We start from the raw sequence: 19,723 nt of genomic DNA on the forward strand, positions 1-19,723 counted from the left end.
CACTTCATTCCTTTGTGTAAATTCATATTTCCATCTGCTATTATTTTCCTACTGCCTAAAGGATTTCCTTTAACATTTATAGTGTGGGTGTTGCAGTATGGTGATGAATCCTTATTTTTTCTGAAAATATCCTTGTTACTTTTGTTCTTGAAATATATTTTACATTTGATAGCATTCTAGGTTGATAATTTTATAACTTTGGGAGGGAGGAACCAATCTTACATAAATGTGCATTTTTCAGTGTATGTTGAGTCATTAAAGCTTTTTGCCCTTTGAAGCTCAACAAATGATTGCTTTCTCAACAGACTCCAACAAGAGGAAAACATGCTTTTTTGTTGTTGTTTATGCTAAGGCCTTTAGATGTCTAATTTGAAACTGAAGCTAAATTATGACTTTTTTGTAATTGGCTGTCTTAATGGTATAGGAAGAGTTATGGGTTCTAGGAAGCAGGAGGAAGAAGACCTTAGGTAATATCTCAAGATATTATCCCCTGTAGTTTTTCCATTCTGTGGATTTCCATAGCACTTAGTACTTATCTTTATTAGCACTTCGTATTACACTGTGAATTCTTTGTATCTTTAGTACTTAGTGGACTGCTTGATACATGTTTGAGTAGTTTATTTTCAGTAGCAACCAGACTCTATACCTATGTAGCTGAGTCCTACGCTAATTATTTTCATATAAAAAGATTGACCAGCATCTTGTTAGGAAGGTTTTGCAGCAAGATAGTAGTAAAATGAAGTAACAAGGTTAAAAAAATTTTTTTCCCCTTCGTAAGAGACTTTAAGAAGGACATTACTGTTTGAATAGACTACTTTGACAGGATGCCCATTCCTATACATGATTTATAAATATATCAAGTTCATATTCAATAGATTATTTTTTTTTCCCAAGGAGAGGGAAAATATGGTTTTCAGTTCAGTGCCAGAAGTTATCCAAGGAAGGAAAATTTTTTAAAAATATTGCTCACATAGTTTATGCTTTCATAACTATCTATTGCACCTTCTTGGAAAGTAGCTTTCTGAGGCCAGCTTTTGACTTCCACCCTTCACAAATCTAGAGTCTAGAAATACAGAAAATGCCAGTTTATTCTGAAAGCAGATGATCAGAAAGCTCATATAATCAGTATGTTTTCTCACTGTTAGTCATCTTTCATTAAAAGCAAATAAATAAGTTAATATGGATCTTTATTCCCTCCCTTCTTCCTTTTTTGCCACATGAGTTAAGCAAATCACGAATAGAGATTAAACACAGTGTACCACATCTTATACAGTATCAGTGGAATGGTGTGACTGAGATTATTGCAAAATCTGGTGCTTCCAGTACATTCATGTTCTCTCTTTCCCCCTCCCTCTCTCCCTCTCACTCTCTCTCTTTCTGCCTGCCTCCCCACCCCCACCCCCTTCTGTCTCATTCTCTTGGCTGTCTTGAGCACCCTCTAGCCTCATTTACTTAACTTTCTGTTCCTTAAGCAGGCTGTGTTCCTTTATATGCCTATCTTATTTACTAGATCTTCTGAGCCTTGAGCAGTGTCAGCACAAAACAGACATTTAGTGAATATTTGTTGGATGGATAGGTAGATGAATATCTAATTGGTTCCTTGCATTTTTTACTAAGATTATATCATAAACATTTCCCTAAGTTATTAAAATTTTCATAAACATAATTTTAAATAGGAACACAGTACTTTGTCATATGGATAGATCGTAATTTATATAACCATTCCCGCTATTTCACTTGTAGATTATCTAGTTTTTCACTGTTCTAAGAATATGATGAACAAATAGCTTTGTGTGTAAGACTTTTCCTATGCTTGATTATCTCCATAGAATGGTTTTCAAGGCATTTTAAATGCTCTTAGTAATTTTGTACATTGCTTTCCAAAATGGTTGTACCAGTTTGAACTTTTACCCTTACTATATGAAGGTGGCTGTCTTGCCATAGTCTCCCCAGCATTGATTAGTTCCATTTTTAAACACCCTGACCAATGTGATTGGTTAAAACGGTATCTTTCTATTTGATCAAGGTAAAGTTGAGTATTTTTCTCAAATATTTGTAAACTATGTATATTTATTCTTTTGGGAAGAGAACTAGCCCTATTTCCCCACCTATGTATACATAAGACCAGTTTGAATTTTTTTTTTTGGTCTTATGTATTCATAGATATTTAAGCTCTTTGTATGGCAGATTTCAAGTAAAACTGATTGCCCCAAAGATTGGATATATTAGTAGAATTTTTCACCTTTGACCTTAATATTCAAGATGTTCACAATTCAAAAAATCATTACAAGATGTAGAATTACCTATTTTAAAACAGTATTTAAAATATATATTCTGTAAAAATATGTAGACATTGCTTAGAAATGAGAAATGGCAGTTAAATTTCTTGAGAAGGTTGGGGTTATATAGAAAACTGCCATAGGTACTTGGAAATCAGATGTTGTGACTGGGGGTGTGGGTGGAAGAACAGACATTATAGGCAGACCTGTTTGCTCTGCTTCCAGGACAATGAAACCAGTCTATCATGATAGAACATTCTTAACTAAACTATCCTTGAATAGCTGGTGTGGGAGAAAAACAAATGTAAATTAGGAGACTTGGATTCTAATCTCAGCTCTGGAATTAGCCTGCTTTGTGACCATTCACAAATTAATTAATCTTACAGTTTGTCATTGCTAATTTTGTAACTAAGCAAGGGTTCCTGTGTCCATGGCTTGGCGCAGAAAGCCAAACTCTGATAGTGGGTGTTTGCAGCAAAGTAAGGGTTTATTTGCAGGGTGCCAAGAAAGGCAGTGGGAGACAAGTCTCAGATCCACGCCATCTGGGTCTTGAGTTAGGGATGTTTTAAAAGGGAAGAACAAAGAAACTGGAATTAATCATTATCTTGTTATATTTCTTAATGGTTTTGTGGGTCAGAATGTATCTGGTTTATGTTCCTCTGGCCTGGTGGTCCATGGCTTGGGGGTTTGTGAGCTCTTCTTGCCTGGGAAAACAACTGGAGTGTATGATGGTATTCTACAACAGCAATTTTAGTACAGTAATGATGTTATCAACAACAGCAATCTTACTCATCTGACTGACTAATTAGTGTTCAGCTAGCACAGGATCGAGAGGACAAGAAAGGGATTATTGCGGTCAGAGGAGACAAGTAAGGGGATAAACTTTTGGATAGAGAGATAAATCATAAACTCAGTAAGGAAACTCAGTTTTAGGAGGGCTTGGTTTCAACATTAAGTTCTCCCCAGCTCTAAAAATCTCTGATTTTATTATCCAGGGGACAAAATGCTATTTTTGTGAATCCAGTGCTATTCTTGTGAATAGTTGTGACTAGGTCTGGAAAACATTCTTTCTAGGAACTTTTTGAGGAGAATAATAGGAAAATTCCCCATGCCAGCTAAATTTTTTTTTAGGGAAAGCCAACTCCAAAATCTCAGATTATATTCTTTTGATACATTAAAAATGGTAAAATTAAATTATTTTTATGCCGTTTTGCCTCAGCCAGAGAATGGTATATTCATTGTATATTCTCTTTTCAACATTGCCAAAAAATGACAGGTTGGATAAATTCTCTCTTTAGCAATTTCTTAAGCCTGAATATTGTCTAAAAACAGAGATTACTTAGGGAGAGAAAATAATTAGATGCAAAAACCCTCCAGGCTTTTAAGAGAATTTCTTACTTAGGCAAATGTCATCTTGGCTGAGTAAAATGGTTTAGTTAAAAGTCACAATTCAATGTCAGCCCTGTCTGACTTGAGAAAGCTGGTTGGGGCAGCTTTCTAAGCGAATGAAATCTGACTGTTCTGTCTTCGATTTGTTAGGTCTGGCTCAGTGCGCTGAACTCTGCTGGCAGCTGAGAGGGGAAGCCGGAAAAAGGCAAGTTCCTGGTGCAAAGGTTGCTCTGCAGCATAATTTAGGCATTGGAGGAGCTGTAGTTGTCACGCTGTACAAGATGGGTTTTCCTGAAGCTGCCAGGTAAGTGACATTATGGGTTTCGCCTGGCAGTGAACCCTTCTGACTTTTCACAACTGATGACGTTGTACATGTAAAAAAAAAAAAAATCGTAATTTTATTGTTTTAGTACTCAAAGAACAAGTATCTCATTATCTTGCTTTAATAGCATGGCTTTAAAACTTTAAAACTGGCAATTAACTTTTAAACTTAACCAGCCTTAGGAAAATTTTGTTCAAGAAGAAGGCAGCTTAGTCAAAAAAGAGTGCTGAACTAGAAGCCAGTGCTGGCTGGGCACTTGTCTCAGCCCTGCCAACCTGAGTGATTTTAATTTAGGCAAGTCATTTTTTGGTTTCCTTTCCCACAGTTTGCTTTCTCCCCCTAGCATCCCAGGCTTCTGAGGTTGTTTGGAGAAAGTCATCAAATATGCTGATTGTATCTCTGCAGATTTATGTTTCTGAATCCAGCTAAGTCCTCACTGCTGCTAGAATCCTTTCTGTTTGTCTCTTGCTGATTTTTTTCCTGCCTTTGTCAAATGCCTGTACTCTTGAAGTCTCCAGGCACTTTCTTTTCCAAGCATTTTCGGGATCCCTCAACTTCCTTGCTCTTCTCTCAGAGAAGTGTGCACCCTTCCCAGAGGAAAAAAGTCACTTTTCCTTTCCAAGACCCAGCTTTCCTCTTTGCATGCTTTTGTTTCCAACCACTTTCTGTAACTTAGTTCCAAATATTAAGTATACACTCCTTCTTTTGAATCTTTCCATTTTTGCCTTTCTGTTGACTCCTTTTCCTCTGTCAGCAGACATGTTCAGGTCTTCCACATTCTAAAACTGTTTTTCTCCTTACCTTAATTATTCTCTTTCATGATGAGCCTTTTATATTGAGCCACTTTTGTTTTTCTGCTCTAAAATGTCTTAAGTCTAGTTTCTGATCTCACCACTGAGATCAGGTAAGGCCACCAATGATCTGATTATGATATGGTCTTGTCTTTATTTTCCATCTTTATTCTCTTTAACCCTGCTGTAGCTTGCAGCACTAATTGGCTCCCTTTTTTCTCCTGAAGTTCTTGGTAATTATATATTCATTTTTTAACATTTTTGGTTCCACAGAGGATATGTGAACACTTCTTTTACAGAATCCATTATATACTCATGTTTGTAAACTCTGAGTCTCTTCTCTTTGCCCTTTCTTCTTTCATGCCTGGAATATTAGTTCTGTGTGACAATTCTGTCTTCCTATTAAGGCCAATCTTAGGTACCATGTCCCTTTGAATATCCACAGCACTTGGTAACTCCTGGGTCTCTGTCCGATTTTTGTTTAGTTGTAGTGTATCTACCTTGTTTTGTATCCCGTCTGTTGTGTGAAGTCCTTGAGATCTAAGACTTTGATTCTCCCCACCCCTCTGAGGATCTCTCTCATAGTGAGTAAATGTTTATTGAATTGGATCAAATAAAAAGATGTTAAGATGGCGAGTTTTAAGTTTCCTCTTAAATCAGATTCATTGGTCCTGTATTGTCCTCTGGAATTCCATCTAGGTCATATTTGAAGTTGAAAACCCTCAGTAAAAGCCAAACTATAAAGAGCTACCAGAGTCAGCATATTAGTATAGCTATCTAATTTGCTCAGAATAGAAGATTATGCCTTTAGGCAATAAATTCTATTTTAAACATGGAATTCTCATAGTTCTTTTATTTTCAGGAGACTAAATAATTGGGAGATAGAGTTGTTCACAATAACTACGGTTGATATTTCTGGGAAGGCAGAAAAATAAAAAAATCCAGGTGACGTATTAATGACTGAAAGAAATTGGCTTGAAATATTGAAGATGTTTTTGATAGTTTTAGTGATAGAACATAAGCCACTTCAAAGGCCAAAGTTGGGAAAATAATTCTAACCCATGTTGCAAATATAGTTTTAAAATGAGGATTTGTTTTAAACAAAGTAATTTTAAGGTGCTCATTGCACATAATCTGATTTCCTTAGTTTCTCTTTTAGCTAACTTTAATGGAGCAGCTGCTACATGCTCAGGCCCCTAAGTATGGTCCTCTGAGTATGTGGGGAAGGCAGACATACCTTTTTCAAAATGCTGTAGAAGCCCAGAGGGAGAAATTAGTATGAAGAACCTAAATTTGAACTGGGATGACTAGGATTGCCCAGCAAAAGGGTAGAGGAAGGACATCCAAGGCCTGTACATTGGTACAGAGATTTAAAAATATAAGATTTTTAGAGGTGAGAGGTTGTCCTGTGTGGGTAGAGGGTAGATTATTCTGTTATGCCTGGGTAGAGGAGCAGAGTTAGTGAACACAGGTGACAGGAGATGCAGCTGGATCAAGGTTTTGAAATGCTTCCAATGCTATATGCTCAAGAGTTTGAAACTTATCCTACAGAATATGAGTTTTAGCAAAAGATTATGTGATTATATTGCACTTTAGGTAGATCAGTCTGGTATTACTTTGAGTTGAGTGGTGAAGGGACTGGAGGCCAGGAATCCTTAGGAAGCAGTTGCAATAATGTGGATGAGAAATATTTAGTGCTGCAACAGGGACCGTGAAAATGAAGAGGAGAGGTCGTATTTAAGAACTGTGACCAATTCTATTTAATTTACAGTTAAACTTTCCTTTAGACCACTTTTGAATATAAGTATTGACTTTGTATTATAACATCCTATTCATTTTATGTAAGACACAGACTGAGGATAGATTTGCATTCTGTATTCAGTTAAATGAAACCTGTTTTTAAAACCCAACTTTGTTTGGTTTTGTCTTTTCTATTTTTTAATTAAGGTATTATTTGCATACAGTGAAAGTCACCCTTTTTAGTGCATAGTTCTGTAAGTTTTGAACAAACATATACGGTCATGTAACTATCACCATAATCAAGATACAGAATAGTTCCATCACCCCCCAGAATTCCTTGTTCACCTTTGTTGTCAACCCTTCCCATCCCCCATCTTCCATTTCTTGGCAACCACTGATCTCTTTTCTGCCTCTTTCCAGAATATCATGTGAATAGAATCAAAAAGCCTTTAAGTCTGGCTTCTTTCACTTAGCACAGTGCATTTGAGATTCATTCATGTTATTGTGTTTATGAGTAATCTGTTCTTTTTTATTCCTTAGTGGTATCCATTTGTATGGATATACCACAGTTTATTTATCCATTCCCTGGTTGAGGTATATTTGGATTGCTCCAGCTTTTTTTTTTTTAATGGAAAATTATCTAAGTTAGCTTGAAAGTTTAACTCAACAGTGAAAACCCTAAGTGATATAAGAAAAGTTAGAAGTGAGAATTGTACCCATGTATGTGTGCCCATAAACAAGGACTAGAGGAAGCAATGTGAAAAAAATGAATATAGGAAACTTGTTGGTAGTAGTGGGATTGTAGGTGATTAGCCTTTTCATTTTCTAAATTTTCTATTTTAATTAGAAACTTTTATTTTGACATAATTTCAAACATATGGGGAAAAATTATAGAAATAGTACAAGGAACTCCCATATACCTTGTACTCAGATTCACTAATTGTGAATCTGTATATCACAGAGTTGTGCAATCATCACCACAATCAATTTTAGAACATTTTCAACACCCCCAAAAGAAACCGACGTACCCATTAGCAGTCGTTCCCCAGCCCCACTTCTTGCAGGTTCTGGCAGCCACTAATCTACTTTCCATCTCTAAGGATTTGGCTATTCTGGACATTTCATACAAATGAAATCGTACAATATGTGGCCTTTTGTGACTGCTGCTTTCATTTAGCATAATGTTTTCAAGGTTCAGGCATGTTATAAAAATGAATGTAGTGCTTCATTCCTTTTTATGGCTGAATAATTTTCCATTATAAGGGTTGTAATTTCTTCACAGCCTTGGCAACACTTGTTACTGTCTTTATTTTAGCCATCCTAGTGGGAGTGAAGTTGTATCTCATTGTGGTTTTGATTTGTATTCCCCTAATGGCTAATGATACTGAGCATCTGTTCATGTGCTTATTAGCCATTTGTGTATCTTAGGAGAAGTACCTATTCAGATATTTTGGCCATTTTAAAATTGGGTTTTCTTTTTGTTACTGTGTTGTAATAGTTCTTTAACAGCCACTTTTGGGGGGCCTAGTATGAACACCAACACCATGCTTGGTGCTTGGTCTGCACTGCTTTGTTTAATCCTCATAAAAGCCCACATGGTAAGTTTTGTACCTTGTTTATAGGTGAGGAGGTTGATGTTTAGAGTTAAAACAGTTTATCTAAAAAGAGACAAGTGGTAGCAGTCAAGACTCTAACCTTCACCTGTCTGAGTTCAAAGTTCCTGTTTCGTTGGCTACTCTGTGCTTCTGATCTTTGACATTGTTGAAACAGTGCCGGTGTTTTAGGCCTTAGAATGAAAATTTCAGAAAGCATAGAGGGACTTCATATACCAAGTAGATCATCTTTAAAGTCCCTTGCAACATTCTAACCGTCGTCTCTCTAGGTTCAAAGTTCCTGTTTCGTTGGCTACTCTGTGCTTCTGATCTTTGACATTGTTGGAACAGCACCTGTGTTCTAGGCCTTAGAATGAAAATTTCAGGAAGCATAGAGGGACTTCACACACTAATCTTCAGAGTCCCTTCCAACATTTTATATACTAGATTTATTCCAGGAAACTTATGTATGAACCAAGTAAAAAAAATAAAAATAATCAGACTTTAGTTTCTACTAAAAGAACTTTGAATATAAAGAAATCATGAGGCTCACCCTTTTGTAATGTGAGTACTCTCTTTTCTGACTTTGTGTAAGTTATTATATTCAGCTTCCTTAGAGCAGGACACATATCAAATAAATTGTAGGGTATGAGGGATTTTCAGAAAATATTGATATAACTTTATATATTAATTTTTTTCCCAATCTGGATGAAAAGTTGGTTAATCATTAGCTTGATGAACTTTTCAACACAAGCAAGGTAAGTATCTATGACCTGTTGGAACTTGTCTGAACTCTGTCCCTAAAGTATCAAGATACTTTGTACGTACGCTGAAAAGTGTCAATTATCATTTCATCACATACAATTAGTAAGTGGCAAGCTTGGAGAAGGGTACAGTAATGGGTATGATTAAAGGCTGAAAAGTTGGACTATTTATTAAATGAAATTGGCTTGTAGAGGACTAGTTGTAGCCACTTGATTTTAGGTCACTCGTTCAGACTTTTGACTGAGAAGGTGGTATACCATAGATAATTCTGCTCTAAATGGAATAGGAAAAAATTAGAATTTAGCTAAAGGAGAATTCAGTGAAATTCAGTTCCATTCAGTCACTATTTACTGAATACCTATTGTGTGCCAGGAACTGGGTATATAAATAAAGACTATTTTTTAAAAAAGCTGTGGTATCTGCCCTTGAGAAGCTGACAGTTAGTAGTGTTTCACAGAAAGGGAGTTTCCTGGCCTGGATCTTGAAGGGTAAAGTGGAGTGTGCTGAGACAGAGGTACTCCAGACACAGGGGGCAGCAAGAGCGGAGGTGTGGAAACATGAGGTGCACGCCAGGCGCTGGGAGCTGTGTGTATTCAGCATGGCGGGAGCTTACTTCCACTCCTTGTTGTGATATTAATATGATTCCTCTAGTAGGTTCACTTTTCAGCCCCTTAGACTTTCCGTACCCATCTTTCACCCGCATTGTCGGCTGATTACTTTGCCTTGTATGTTGTTGAAGAAAAACAGAAGCCATTAGACCCAAACTCCCTCATCTTCCATCCTAAGACGTATAGACCTGTTTCGCATTTTACCCATCTGATCCTCTTCTTCCCTTGAGTCTCCTCGGCTTCCTTAACAGGCCACTAGTTCTCATCCCCTTTCACCTTCTCAGGACTTCTTTCCTTCTCTCTCTTTTCCCCTGGTTCATTACCATCATCAGGCAAACATGCTCTGATGTGTTCATCTTAAAACAAAAACAAACTTTCCTTAATACCACCCTCCCCTCCAGAGACCACTCCATTTCACTGTTCCCCTAAAAGTAATGTCTCAAAAGAGCCACACTGTTTATTTCCCTCTCCCACTCACTCTTTAATCTACTGTAATCTGACTTCTGTCTTCCAACACTTGCTTAAAATTGCTTTTGTCAAAGTCACCTGAACTCTTCATGGTGCTAATCCAGTGGGTGCTTGAATTTTGGCAGCATTTGCCATAGTTTCCTCCTCCCTTCCTCCATCTCTCTCTCCCTCCCTCCCAGATTCTCTCTCCCCTCTCTGCTTCTATAACACCATGTTCTTTTAGTTTCCCTCTTACATCACTGGCTACTGCTTCCTCTTCTCTCTCAGACTTCTAAATCGTCTGGGAGAGAAGACTTCTAAATCGTTCCACAGGGTATTGTCCTAGGCTTTCTTCTTTCTTTATAATTCCCTCAAGTTGAGCTTATTTGTTCCCATGAATTTAAATACTTTCATTATGCTTACGATTACCCCACTTTATCTCCAGCTTACACCTCTTATGAGCTCCAGACTCATATCTAGCTGTTTGTCTCACAAACATCGCATACTGACTGTGCCTGAGATGGAACTGTGATCCCCTTCACCGCCACTACATTCTTCCTTTGGCCAATAAATGGCACTACCATCCCCTCAGTTATTCAGGCCAAACACCTAAATCATCCTTGCTCTTTCCCCTCCCCCTTAGAGCTCCCTCATTCCCCGCAGCAAGGCCTCTGAATTCTATATCCAAAATATATTTTGAGTCCACTTTCTTCTCTCCATCCTGGCAGACTGGCAGACTGCCTCCACTGTAGTCCAGACCACCACCACTCCACTCCAGCAGCCTCATAACTCTCTCCCCACCTAAGTTCTTGCATCCCAACCCTGCCAATTCATTCTGCACAATGTTGTAAGAATAATCACAAATGTAACTATTTTACTTCCTTGTTTAATCATTTCACTGGCTTCCCAGATTCCTTACTTTGGCCTGCATGGTCTAGTCCCTGCCCAGCTCTCTAGTTTCATTTCATGTCATTCTCCCCCCGCTTATTGTACTCTAGTGACTGGTCCTGTTTTACTTTCTTTTAACATACCAAACTGTTTTTCTCTCTCAGGATCTATGCAAGTTTCCTCTTTGAATGGCTAGCTCCTTTTCTTCCTTTAATTGGGTCTTAGCTTACATTCACTTGCTGAGAGACATCATTCCTTGACTGCCTTACCTAAAGTAGGTCCCTCTTTTTGTGTGCTTCCTAATACTTGCAATTATTTTGTCTGTTTGCTTCTTTTTTATCCTGGGAAAATATAAACTCAGTGCGGACTGGGACTGAGTCTGACTTGTTCACCATTATACTCCCAGTACCTTGAACAATGCTTGGCCTGTAGCAAGCAGCCATTAAATATTTATGGAATGAAAGAAAAAAGGAAAGGGAAGCGAGAAATGGATAGGGTGGGTGGGGAGAAAGAGAGAAGGAAGGAGAGGGAGTAGAGAAAGAAGGAAAGAAATGCTTTGCTTACTGAGTAGCTGCCGCACTCTTGATTCCTTCAAGTATATTCTTCCTGTATTTGTTGTTCCAGTCGCAGCCCCAGCCACCACCAGCATGCTTGTGGCATGTCAGAGGATCACTTAAAATCCTAAGGCGCCCTCATCTTCCTCAGACCCTTGAGTTTCTCTCAGCATCTAATGCTTGAGGCTCTGCAGCCTGTGATAGTCTTGGCTGTCATTTTTTACCATGGGCCAGGGTCTCTGCTAGGTACCTTCCACACAGGATTCCATTTAATTCTGCAAAGTCATCGGCACCCTCCACCTCTTCCCTGCCTCCCTACCAGAGGTTGCACAGAGATGAAGTAGCTTGCTCAGAATCGTATAGCTAGTGAGTGGAGGAAGCCTTGGAATTCTAACCCAGGTTTTTGTAGCTATAGGGACTATGTTCCTTCTGCCACATCAGGTTATTTCTCTATAGTTGTTCCCACAGTATCTAACAACCAATAGACAGATGTTTTTAAATTCATATCTTGTATCATAGCCAAAAAATAAATCTTGAGTCCAGCCTCCGCTCACTCCCCACTTCCTTATTCCCTGTTTAATCACATTGTCTCTTGCCTGGACGACTGCAGCAGCCTCTAAATTGGTCTCCCTGCCTCCCCACTTGCCCCCTTGTAGTCCGTTTTCTAGCTAGCAGCCAGATTTATTTTTTAAAACATGTAAATTAGATCGTGCTTCTCCCCAGTTTATACCCTGAAGTTCTTCTCATGGTACTTAAAATAAAACCCAAACTCTTAACCATGACCTATAAACCCCCTTGTTATCTTGCCCTGTGTTTTTCTGTGACCTTAGATCCTTCTCCTCTGCCCTGCTCCAGCTGTACTGGCCTTCTTACAGTTCCTTTAACTGCCAAGCTAGTTTCCACATCGAGTTCTCTATACTGGAAGTATAGAGCTGACTTCCCCACCGAAATCTTTACATGGCTGGCTTATTTACATAATTTAAGACCTAATTTAAATATCACCTCCTCAGAGAGGCCTTTCAACTGGGCTTTCTAAAATAGACCACCCAAGACACATAAATATACATTCTTTGTAGCCCCTTAACCTGCCTTATTTTCTTCATAGTAACTGTATTCTTTATTTTTTTCCATGTTCATTGTCTTCCCCACTGGCATAGAAGCTTCATGAGGGTAGATTCATTGGTTTAATGTACTTCCAAGGACAATGCCTACCACCTAGTGAACACTCAATATTTGTTGAAAAATGGGAAGAAAAGCTTAATTGTTTTATTGGTTCAATGACAATTTGCTTTGGGTAAGAGGCATAACATTTCTGTTATGGTTTTTGAAAATTACTACATTTATACAACATTTACTGTATAAATGTTGAAAAAACCCAGTACTTATATGACTCCATGGATTGAAATCGATTCTTCTCCTCCGTTCTTTTAGAACTTATCAAATTGAGGCTGCTCCAGCCAGCTCTGCAGTTGATGGATTTAAGGCACATCTTGTCTTTAAGGAAATTGAGAAGAAGCTTGAAGAGGTAAGTAAGATTTATGTAAAATAGTACCAGGAGGACCCTGGGGCTAGAGGAAGCAGATGTAGATTTTAGGTGTTGCCATGAGTGGTGCAAGTTGAAAATTTATATCATATTGTCAAGTATTGAGTGTATTTTAGATTTCTCAGTGTCTATTATGGCTGCCTTGTAATTCTGGTAAGAGTGCATTTCAGAGATGTATAAATCTCCAGACTTGAGTTGTGTAAAGGGATTCTAACTTATTTTGGTGTGATTTCCTTCTGAATTAAAAAGATCTTATTTAGAACCATTCAGAAGAATAATATTTAAAAGAGCCTTAAAGGAACCTAATATCAAAACTCCTTTTAAAAAGAAATCTTTTGTGCTTGAGTTTTTCACAGCTTTAAAATATGTTTTTCTTATTGTAAAATGAGCTAATTAAAAGAATTATACAGAAACATATAAAGAAGAAAAATAAAAAATCTCCTGAAATGCCATTACTAAGAGTTCACTAAAGTGCTAACAGTGACATTCTTTCAGGTGTCTCTCTGTGTATATGAACATACAGTTTTATATAACTGGGATCATACAAAACATGTTGAGTTTTAAAATTTATATTATATATGCAGACCTACAATTACATACAGTAATTAGTTCTTGATAGATAATAATCATACTAAAGCAATCTGACAGTAACTCTTTCTCCAAAAAGGGAGTTATTCTCTTCAGGCAAAATTAGATATTTACTTCATTGTTTGAGACTTAAAGACATCTTGGAATTTCACAATTGATTTTAATTTTGCGACCAACAAGGCACAGTTATAGCCACAGTCACATAATTCCAATTACATATTTATTAAGCTGACCAGTGGGCTGAAATAAAGAAAAGGATTCAGAACATTTGAGGTGTGCATTTCACTCATGTCAGAGCCACAGTGTGAAGGCAAATGTACATATCTCTCAACTGCCATATTGTAGCACAAAGGATTTCTTAACATCTTAAGGTGATGGCGCTGTGGATGGGAATGCAGCTAATGTGACTGGCATGTCTTGACAAAGTACCCTGCATTTCTAGAATTCTCATCATGATTAAGTCTTCCTGAGGTAGAGCAGGCCAGGGCTGACAGTTCCCAGCAGGCAGGCACTGACCCAGGAGCTTGCAGACCTATCCTGCCGCCATCTTTCAGGGATGCACTTGTGTGGGTCTACCTGTTCTTTATAACCTGCTTTTTTCTCTTGATAGTATGTTCCCTGCCCATAAATATAAATCCTTACCATCAGTTTTAATAACCCCATAGTACACATTTGAATATAGGTATCATAATCTATTTAGCTAGCCTCGTATGATGAACATCAGGTTGTATTTAAATCTTTCAAGTAAAAAAAAAAAAGGTGTAATTAATTTCCTTTCGCACTCATCTCTAAGTGCTTAATGTCATGATCACCTTAGCACAAATAGTTAGAAGGGGAAATTGTTGGGTCTTTGGATGTGTATGCTTAGCTTTTTGATACATACTGCTGAACTATCCACCAAAAAGAGGGTCCTAATTTACAAACTTAATGACAATTCATGAGAGTGACTGTTTTTTCTTCACACTGTCCAGTGTTTTATTGGCTGGTTGTAAAAAAATCTTTGCCAGTAGTAGGAAAATATATCTCATTATTGTTTTTTAAATTTCTTTTATTACAAGTGTCCACTGAAATGAAGTTGGACTCTCTAAGGGCTCAGCTTGAAAAAAATTTTTTTCATGCCATCAGTATTTGCCTGCAGAGTAATCCATAGGATAGTTGCTTCTGCCAGGTTGTCCCTTATTTTTTTTTTTTTTCAACTTTATTCTGTCAAAAAAAAAAAAAAGATAGTTTGGAGAGTATCTGGTATGGATATATGTTAACCATTGAATATTTCATTACTGTGATTAACAGTGCTGTTTTAATTTCACAGTTTTCTTTTAGCTTTGCAAATGTATGCCTCTTGCTCCCATTTTAATTATTTTCTGATCCTTGTAGAACCTCACTTGCATGGACCTTGTCCCCTTGTTTCTTTTCTCCTTCCCACGATTGTCAGTTTCCTAAATGTTTGCGACACTAGAAAGTGAAAGTCTTGGGACCTTTTGTCAATTAATGCATTTTCTGCATTAGCAAAGGAAGCTTGGCGAGAGATTTTATTTCCACTTTTGTTTTTGTTAGCAATACCCTATTACCCTTCTTTGAATTCTGTCTTAATTTTTTGTTCCTATTAAGTTTACAACAGGACCTACTCCTTAACCTTTTGCCTACTGAGAAAGAAGTACTTTTCTTAAAGCAAGGAGGCACTTAGAACTTTCTTAGTATTAGTGATCTCCGGTTTCGCAACAGACGTGTATTTTCTTTACCCTTTTAACTCTCTCCTCCTTGTCCATTTCCTTGCCCTCTCTCACTCCTTCAATTGAAACTGTTTTAGTGACCAAAGGATTTGATTTTATAAGAGGATCGGTTGGTTCTCAAAAGCAGCAGCAAGTGCAAAATTAATCTACATCTGTCTTAAGGAAGTGGGAGGAATTTCCAAGTATTCAGGTAGAGTTCCTAAACGTTTGCTGTTGTTTTCCTGCTCTAACTTGTTGGTGTCTGCCGTAACGATTCCTGAGGCATTGTGCAAGCAGATGACATAGATGCAGCTGGAAGTAGTTGTTCATGGGCTTTTGGCCCCGAAGGAAGCCTGGCTCTTTGGGTGGCCCAGCACACCAGCATTACGAACCTACTCTTCTAGATTATCTCCACAGAACCTTGAAGGATAAAAGATTTCGAGGAATGTGGAAAAGTCTTTGAACTTTCTTTCAATTTGTTTATGGTGACAGAAACTGCTTTTATAGGCTAAAGTTTGGAAATATTGATATAAACTACTTTGCCATATGGTGTGAGCAAATGGAAAGAGCATTGAATTTGAAGTTAAACCAACCTGAGTTTGAGTTCTGGTTGCATTGCTTACTTGTCATGTGTCCCTGCCCCACAGGGAACATAGAGTTTACTGGGAAAATAGACATGGAAAATTTTTCCCAGCAGGGGGAAAGAAAAACCACTTTAGCAAGAAACTTGCAGGTGGGTGTATGTGCAGAGGGCTATCAAAGTGTCCAGTAGAGACAGAAAAGCCTTTCCAGAAGAGTTAGCATGTGAGCTGAGACTTGAATTGATGAAGTTAGGTAGGAATGGAGAATAGGAGGAGGTGAGTGAACTGGAACAGGGCAGGAGCAAGGGCATAGAGGCACGTATGTTCCTGGCATTCAGAATGGTCAGAACAAAAAACCCGAGGAGAATGGAAAAGGGGCTGAAGATGAGAACATATGAATACCCTTCAGATTATGAAGAATCTTGACTGATATATAAAGACAGACTTTATCCTGTAGGGTGTGGGAAGCCATTTAAATTCAAACCTGAAAGTGATCTTTATGTTAGTGTTAGGTAGGTTATATTAGGTGGATTAGTTGGCAGTAGGATAGAGAATAGTCTAAAGCGTTCTTAACCTTTTAGAGCCTCAATTGTTTTTTCTGCTTAATAAGCTAATATTAATACCTGTCCAACTACGTACAGGGTTTTATGAAAATTAGAGAAATAATGAATATAAAAAGCACTTGAAAACTTTATAGCCCCCCAAAGATTATTATTGTTGTTAATGGTTTTTCCTAAAATTAACTTAAAATGATTTGAGTGAGATCTTTTAAGGGAAGCCAAAATAAGAGAATTTCTGTCCTTCACTTTAGAAACCTGACAGTCATTTTGAGTTCTTGATTTAATTTGAAAATGTTGGTAGTTGATTTCAGGACAGTCACATTCAAGAATTGCTTCCGTGGCTGTTGAGAGAAGTAGGCCTAGACTAAGTATTTTTAGAATTGCTTCTTTGGAGTTCTAAGACTGGTGGTTGATTCTAGATAGGTTCAGGTGTGTTATCTATGTACAAGAAAAAGATTGACACACCCACTAGGATAACTAAAATAAAAAAGACAGACAAATGTATTGGTAAGGATGTAGAGAAATTGGAACCTTCATTCGTTGCTGGTAGAATTGTAACCTGGTACAGCTACTTTAATTTTTTTTTTCACTTTTTTTTTCTTTAAGAACTTTTATTGAGATACAATTGACGTACAATAAATTGCATATGTTTTTTGACATACAATAAACTGCATATATTTAAAGTGTACAATTTGATATTTTTTTCTTATTAGTAATGTATATACGGTAATCCCAGTCTCCCAATTCACTCCCCCGAATCCCCTCGCTTTCTGCACTTGGTGTCCATATGTTTGTTCTCTACATCTGGGTCTCTATTTCTGCCTTGCAAACTGGTTGATTTGTACCATTTTTCTACATTCCTCATACATGTGTTAATATACAATATTTGTTTTTCTCTTTCTGACTCACTTCACTCTGTATGACAGTCTCTAGGTCCATCCATGTCTCTACAAATGTCCCAATTTCGTTCCTTTTTACAGCTGAGTAATATTCCCTTGTATATATGTACCAATCTTCTTTATCCATTCATCTGTTGATGGACATTTAGGTTGCTTCTGTGTCCCGGCTATTGTAAATAGTACTGCAGTGAATGTTGGAGTGCATGTGTTTTTTTGAATTATGGTGTTCTCTGGGTATATGCCCAGTAGTGGGCTTGCCGGGTCATATGGTAACTTTATTTTTAGTTTTGCAAGGACCCTCCATACTGTTCTCCATAGTGGCTGTATCAATTTACATTCCCACCAACAGTGCAAGAGCATTCCCTTTTCTCCACACTCTATCCAGCATTTACTGTTTGTAGATTTTCTGATGATGCCCATTCTAACTGGTGTGAGGTGATACCTCGTTGTAGTTTTGATTTGCATTTCTCTAACAATTAGTGATGTTGAGCAGCTTGTCATGTGCCTCTTGGCCATCTGTATGTCTTCTTTGGAGAAATGCCTATTTAGGTCTTCTGCCCATTTTTTGATTGGGTTGTTTGTTTTTTTGATATTGAGCTGGATGAACTGTTTATATATTTTGGAGATGAATCCTTTGTCTGTTGATTCGTTTGCCAATATTTTCTCTGATGCTGAGGGTTGTCTTTTTGTCTTGCGTATATTTCCTTTGCTGGTACAGCTACTTTAGAAAACAGCTTGATAGTTTCCTCAAAAGGTTAAATATCACCTTATGACCCAAATTCTTACTTCTAAATATATACCTAAGAGGAATTAGAGCCTATGTCCATGTAAAAACTTGTGCAGAAGTGTCCATAGCAGTATTATTCATAATAGCTGAAAAGGGGAAGCAGCCATTAATTGATGAATGGATAAACAAAATGTGCTGCATCCATACAATGAAATATTATTTGGCCATAAAAAGGAATGAATTACTGGTAAATCCATCAGCGAGGATGAACCTTAAAAGCATTATACTAAGTGAAAGAAGCCAGTCACAAAAGACCATATATTATAGGATTCCATTTGTGTGAAATGTCCAGAATAAGCAAATCCACCAAGACAGAAAGTATATTAGTGGTTGCCAGGAGGGGAGGGTGGTAGGAAGGGAGAATGGTGGGAGTGGGGTCGGGGCGGGGTGACTGCTAATGGCTATGGGTTTCCTTTGGGGGTGATGAGAATGTTCTAAAATTAGATAGTGGTGTTGGTTGCACAACGTTGAGTGTGCTAAAATACCACTGAATTATATACTTTAACAGGATAAATTTTATGGTATATAAATTATATGTCAATGAATTTGTTATAAAAAAAACAAAACACAGCAAAAGGAAAGAACTTAGACCAGACGCTCTGCATACATAGAAACAGAGGTTAGTATCTGATAATAATTATTTGAGTATTTCAGGTACTTAGTATAGCACCTGAACATAATAAACACTAAAGTCTTCATTAAAAGAAGAAACATTATGATACCAAAAGGAAGAATCTTGCATATAAATTATTGCAGGGATGTAAGGCTGAAAAAAAAAAGGTGGTAAATAAAAACTCTATTCGAAATTATAAGAAAACTCAAAAGGTAGCCATTTCCTTTCCATTGTGAAATCAAGAGGATTCCTTCCCTGATGGTACACAGTTTTCTTAATTCTGTCAGGGGCAATGGCCAGTATCTTGACTTTTCCTGCTCCCCTCAACGTAATCCTCTGCTCTGTCCTCAACTTGTATATATATAAACTGCACAATTGAAGGTTTCTTTCTTGGCTTAGAGCCGAAATGATAGTTCATCTTTTGTTAAAAGGCAAACATCACAGGAGCGAAAAACTGGGCCTTACCAGCCTTTTTCATGTAATGACAATGAGATTATCAGCTCTTCCCTAAAAAGAATTTCGGTAGGAGAGAGAGCAGAAGGACTACAAATTCACGGGAATTAATGTTTGAAAGAACTTCAGAAGTCATCTAGCGTAGACTTTCCTTTCATAGGCCCAGATAAAGAAAAGGAGTTTCCCAGGCCACTCAGATATTAAGGGCCTGAGGGTGGGAGGAGACATTGTGGGAAAGGGAACGGAAGGACAGGCAAGAGGACAAAAGATTAGATTCGCCTCAATGTCAGAAGTCTTTCCTTCTAGTTGTGTTCTAACCCTCAGCCCTAGCCTTAAAAATTGTATGTGCATTTTATAGTATGTAAAGTATTATACTTTAATAAGACTGTTAAGGGAATTTCCTGGCAGTTCAATGGTTAGGACTCAGTGCTTTCGCTGCTGGGGCCGGGTTCAGTCCCTGGTTGGGGAACTAAAATCCCACAAGCCAAATGGTGCGGCCAAAAAAATAATGATAATTAGGCTGTTAAAAAATACGATGTGCTTCTTATAGAATTTTTTTTTAATTACAGAGATGAATGCTTAATAAAGTAAAAGTGCCCCGTAATAATACCCAAA

General features: G+C 37.6%; 1 protein-coding gene across 1 annotated transcript in view; it reads left to right on the forward strand.

Annotated features, from left to right (window-relative positions):
* Positions 1-19,723, forward strand: part of SCP2 (sterol carrier protein 2) — a 121,662-nt gene that overhangs the window by 71,475 nt on the left and 30,464 nt on the right. The window contains exons 12-13 of the mRNA XM_057711073.1: positions 3,819-3,972; positions 12,807-12,900. Of these exons, the coding sequence (XP_057567056.1) occupies positions 3,819-3,972; positions 12,807-12,900 (248 nt within the window). The remainder of the gene's footprint in view (positions 1-3,818; positions 3,973-12,806; positions 12,901-19,723) is intronic.

Source organism: Hippopotamus amphibius, chromosome 1 (assembly GCF_030028045.1).
Source record: "Hippopotamus amphibius kiboko isolate mHipAmp2 chromosome 1, mHipAmp2.hap2, whole genome shotgun sequence".
Taxonomy (NCBI): domain Eukaryota; kingdom Metazoa; phylum Chordata; class Mammalia; order Artiodactyla; family Hippopotamidae; genus Hippopotamus; species Hippopotamus amphibius.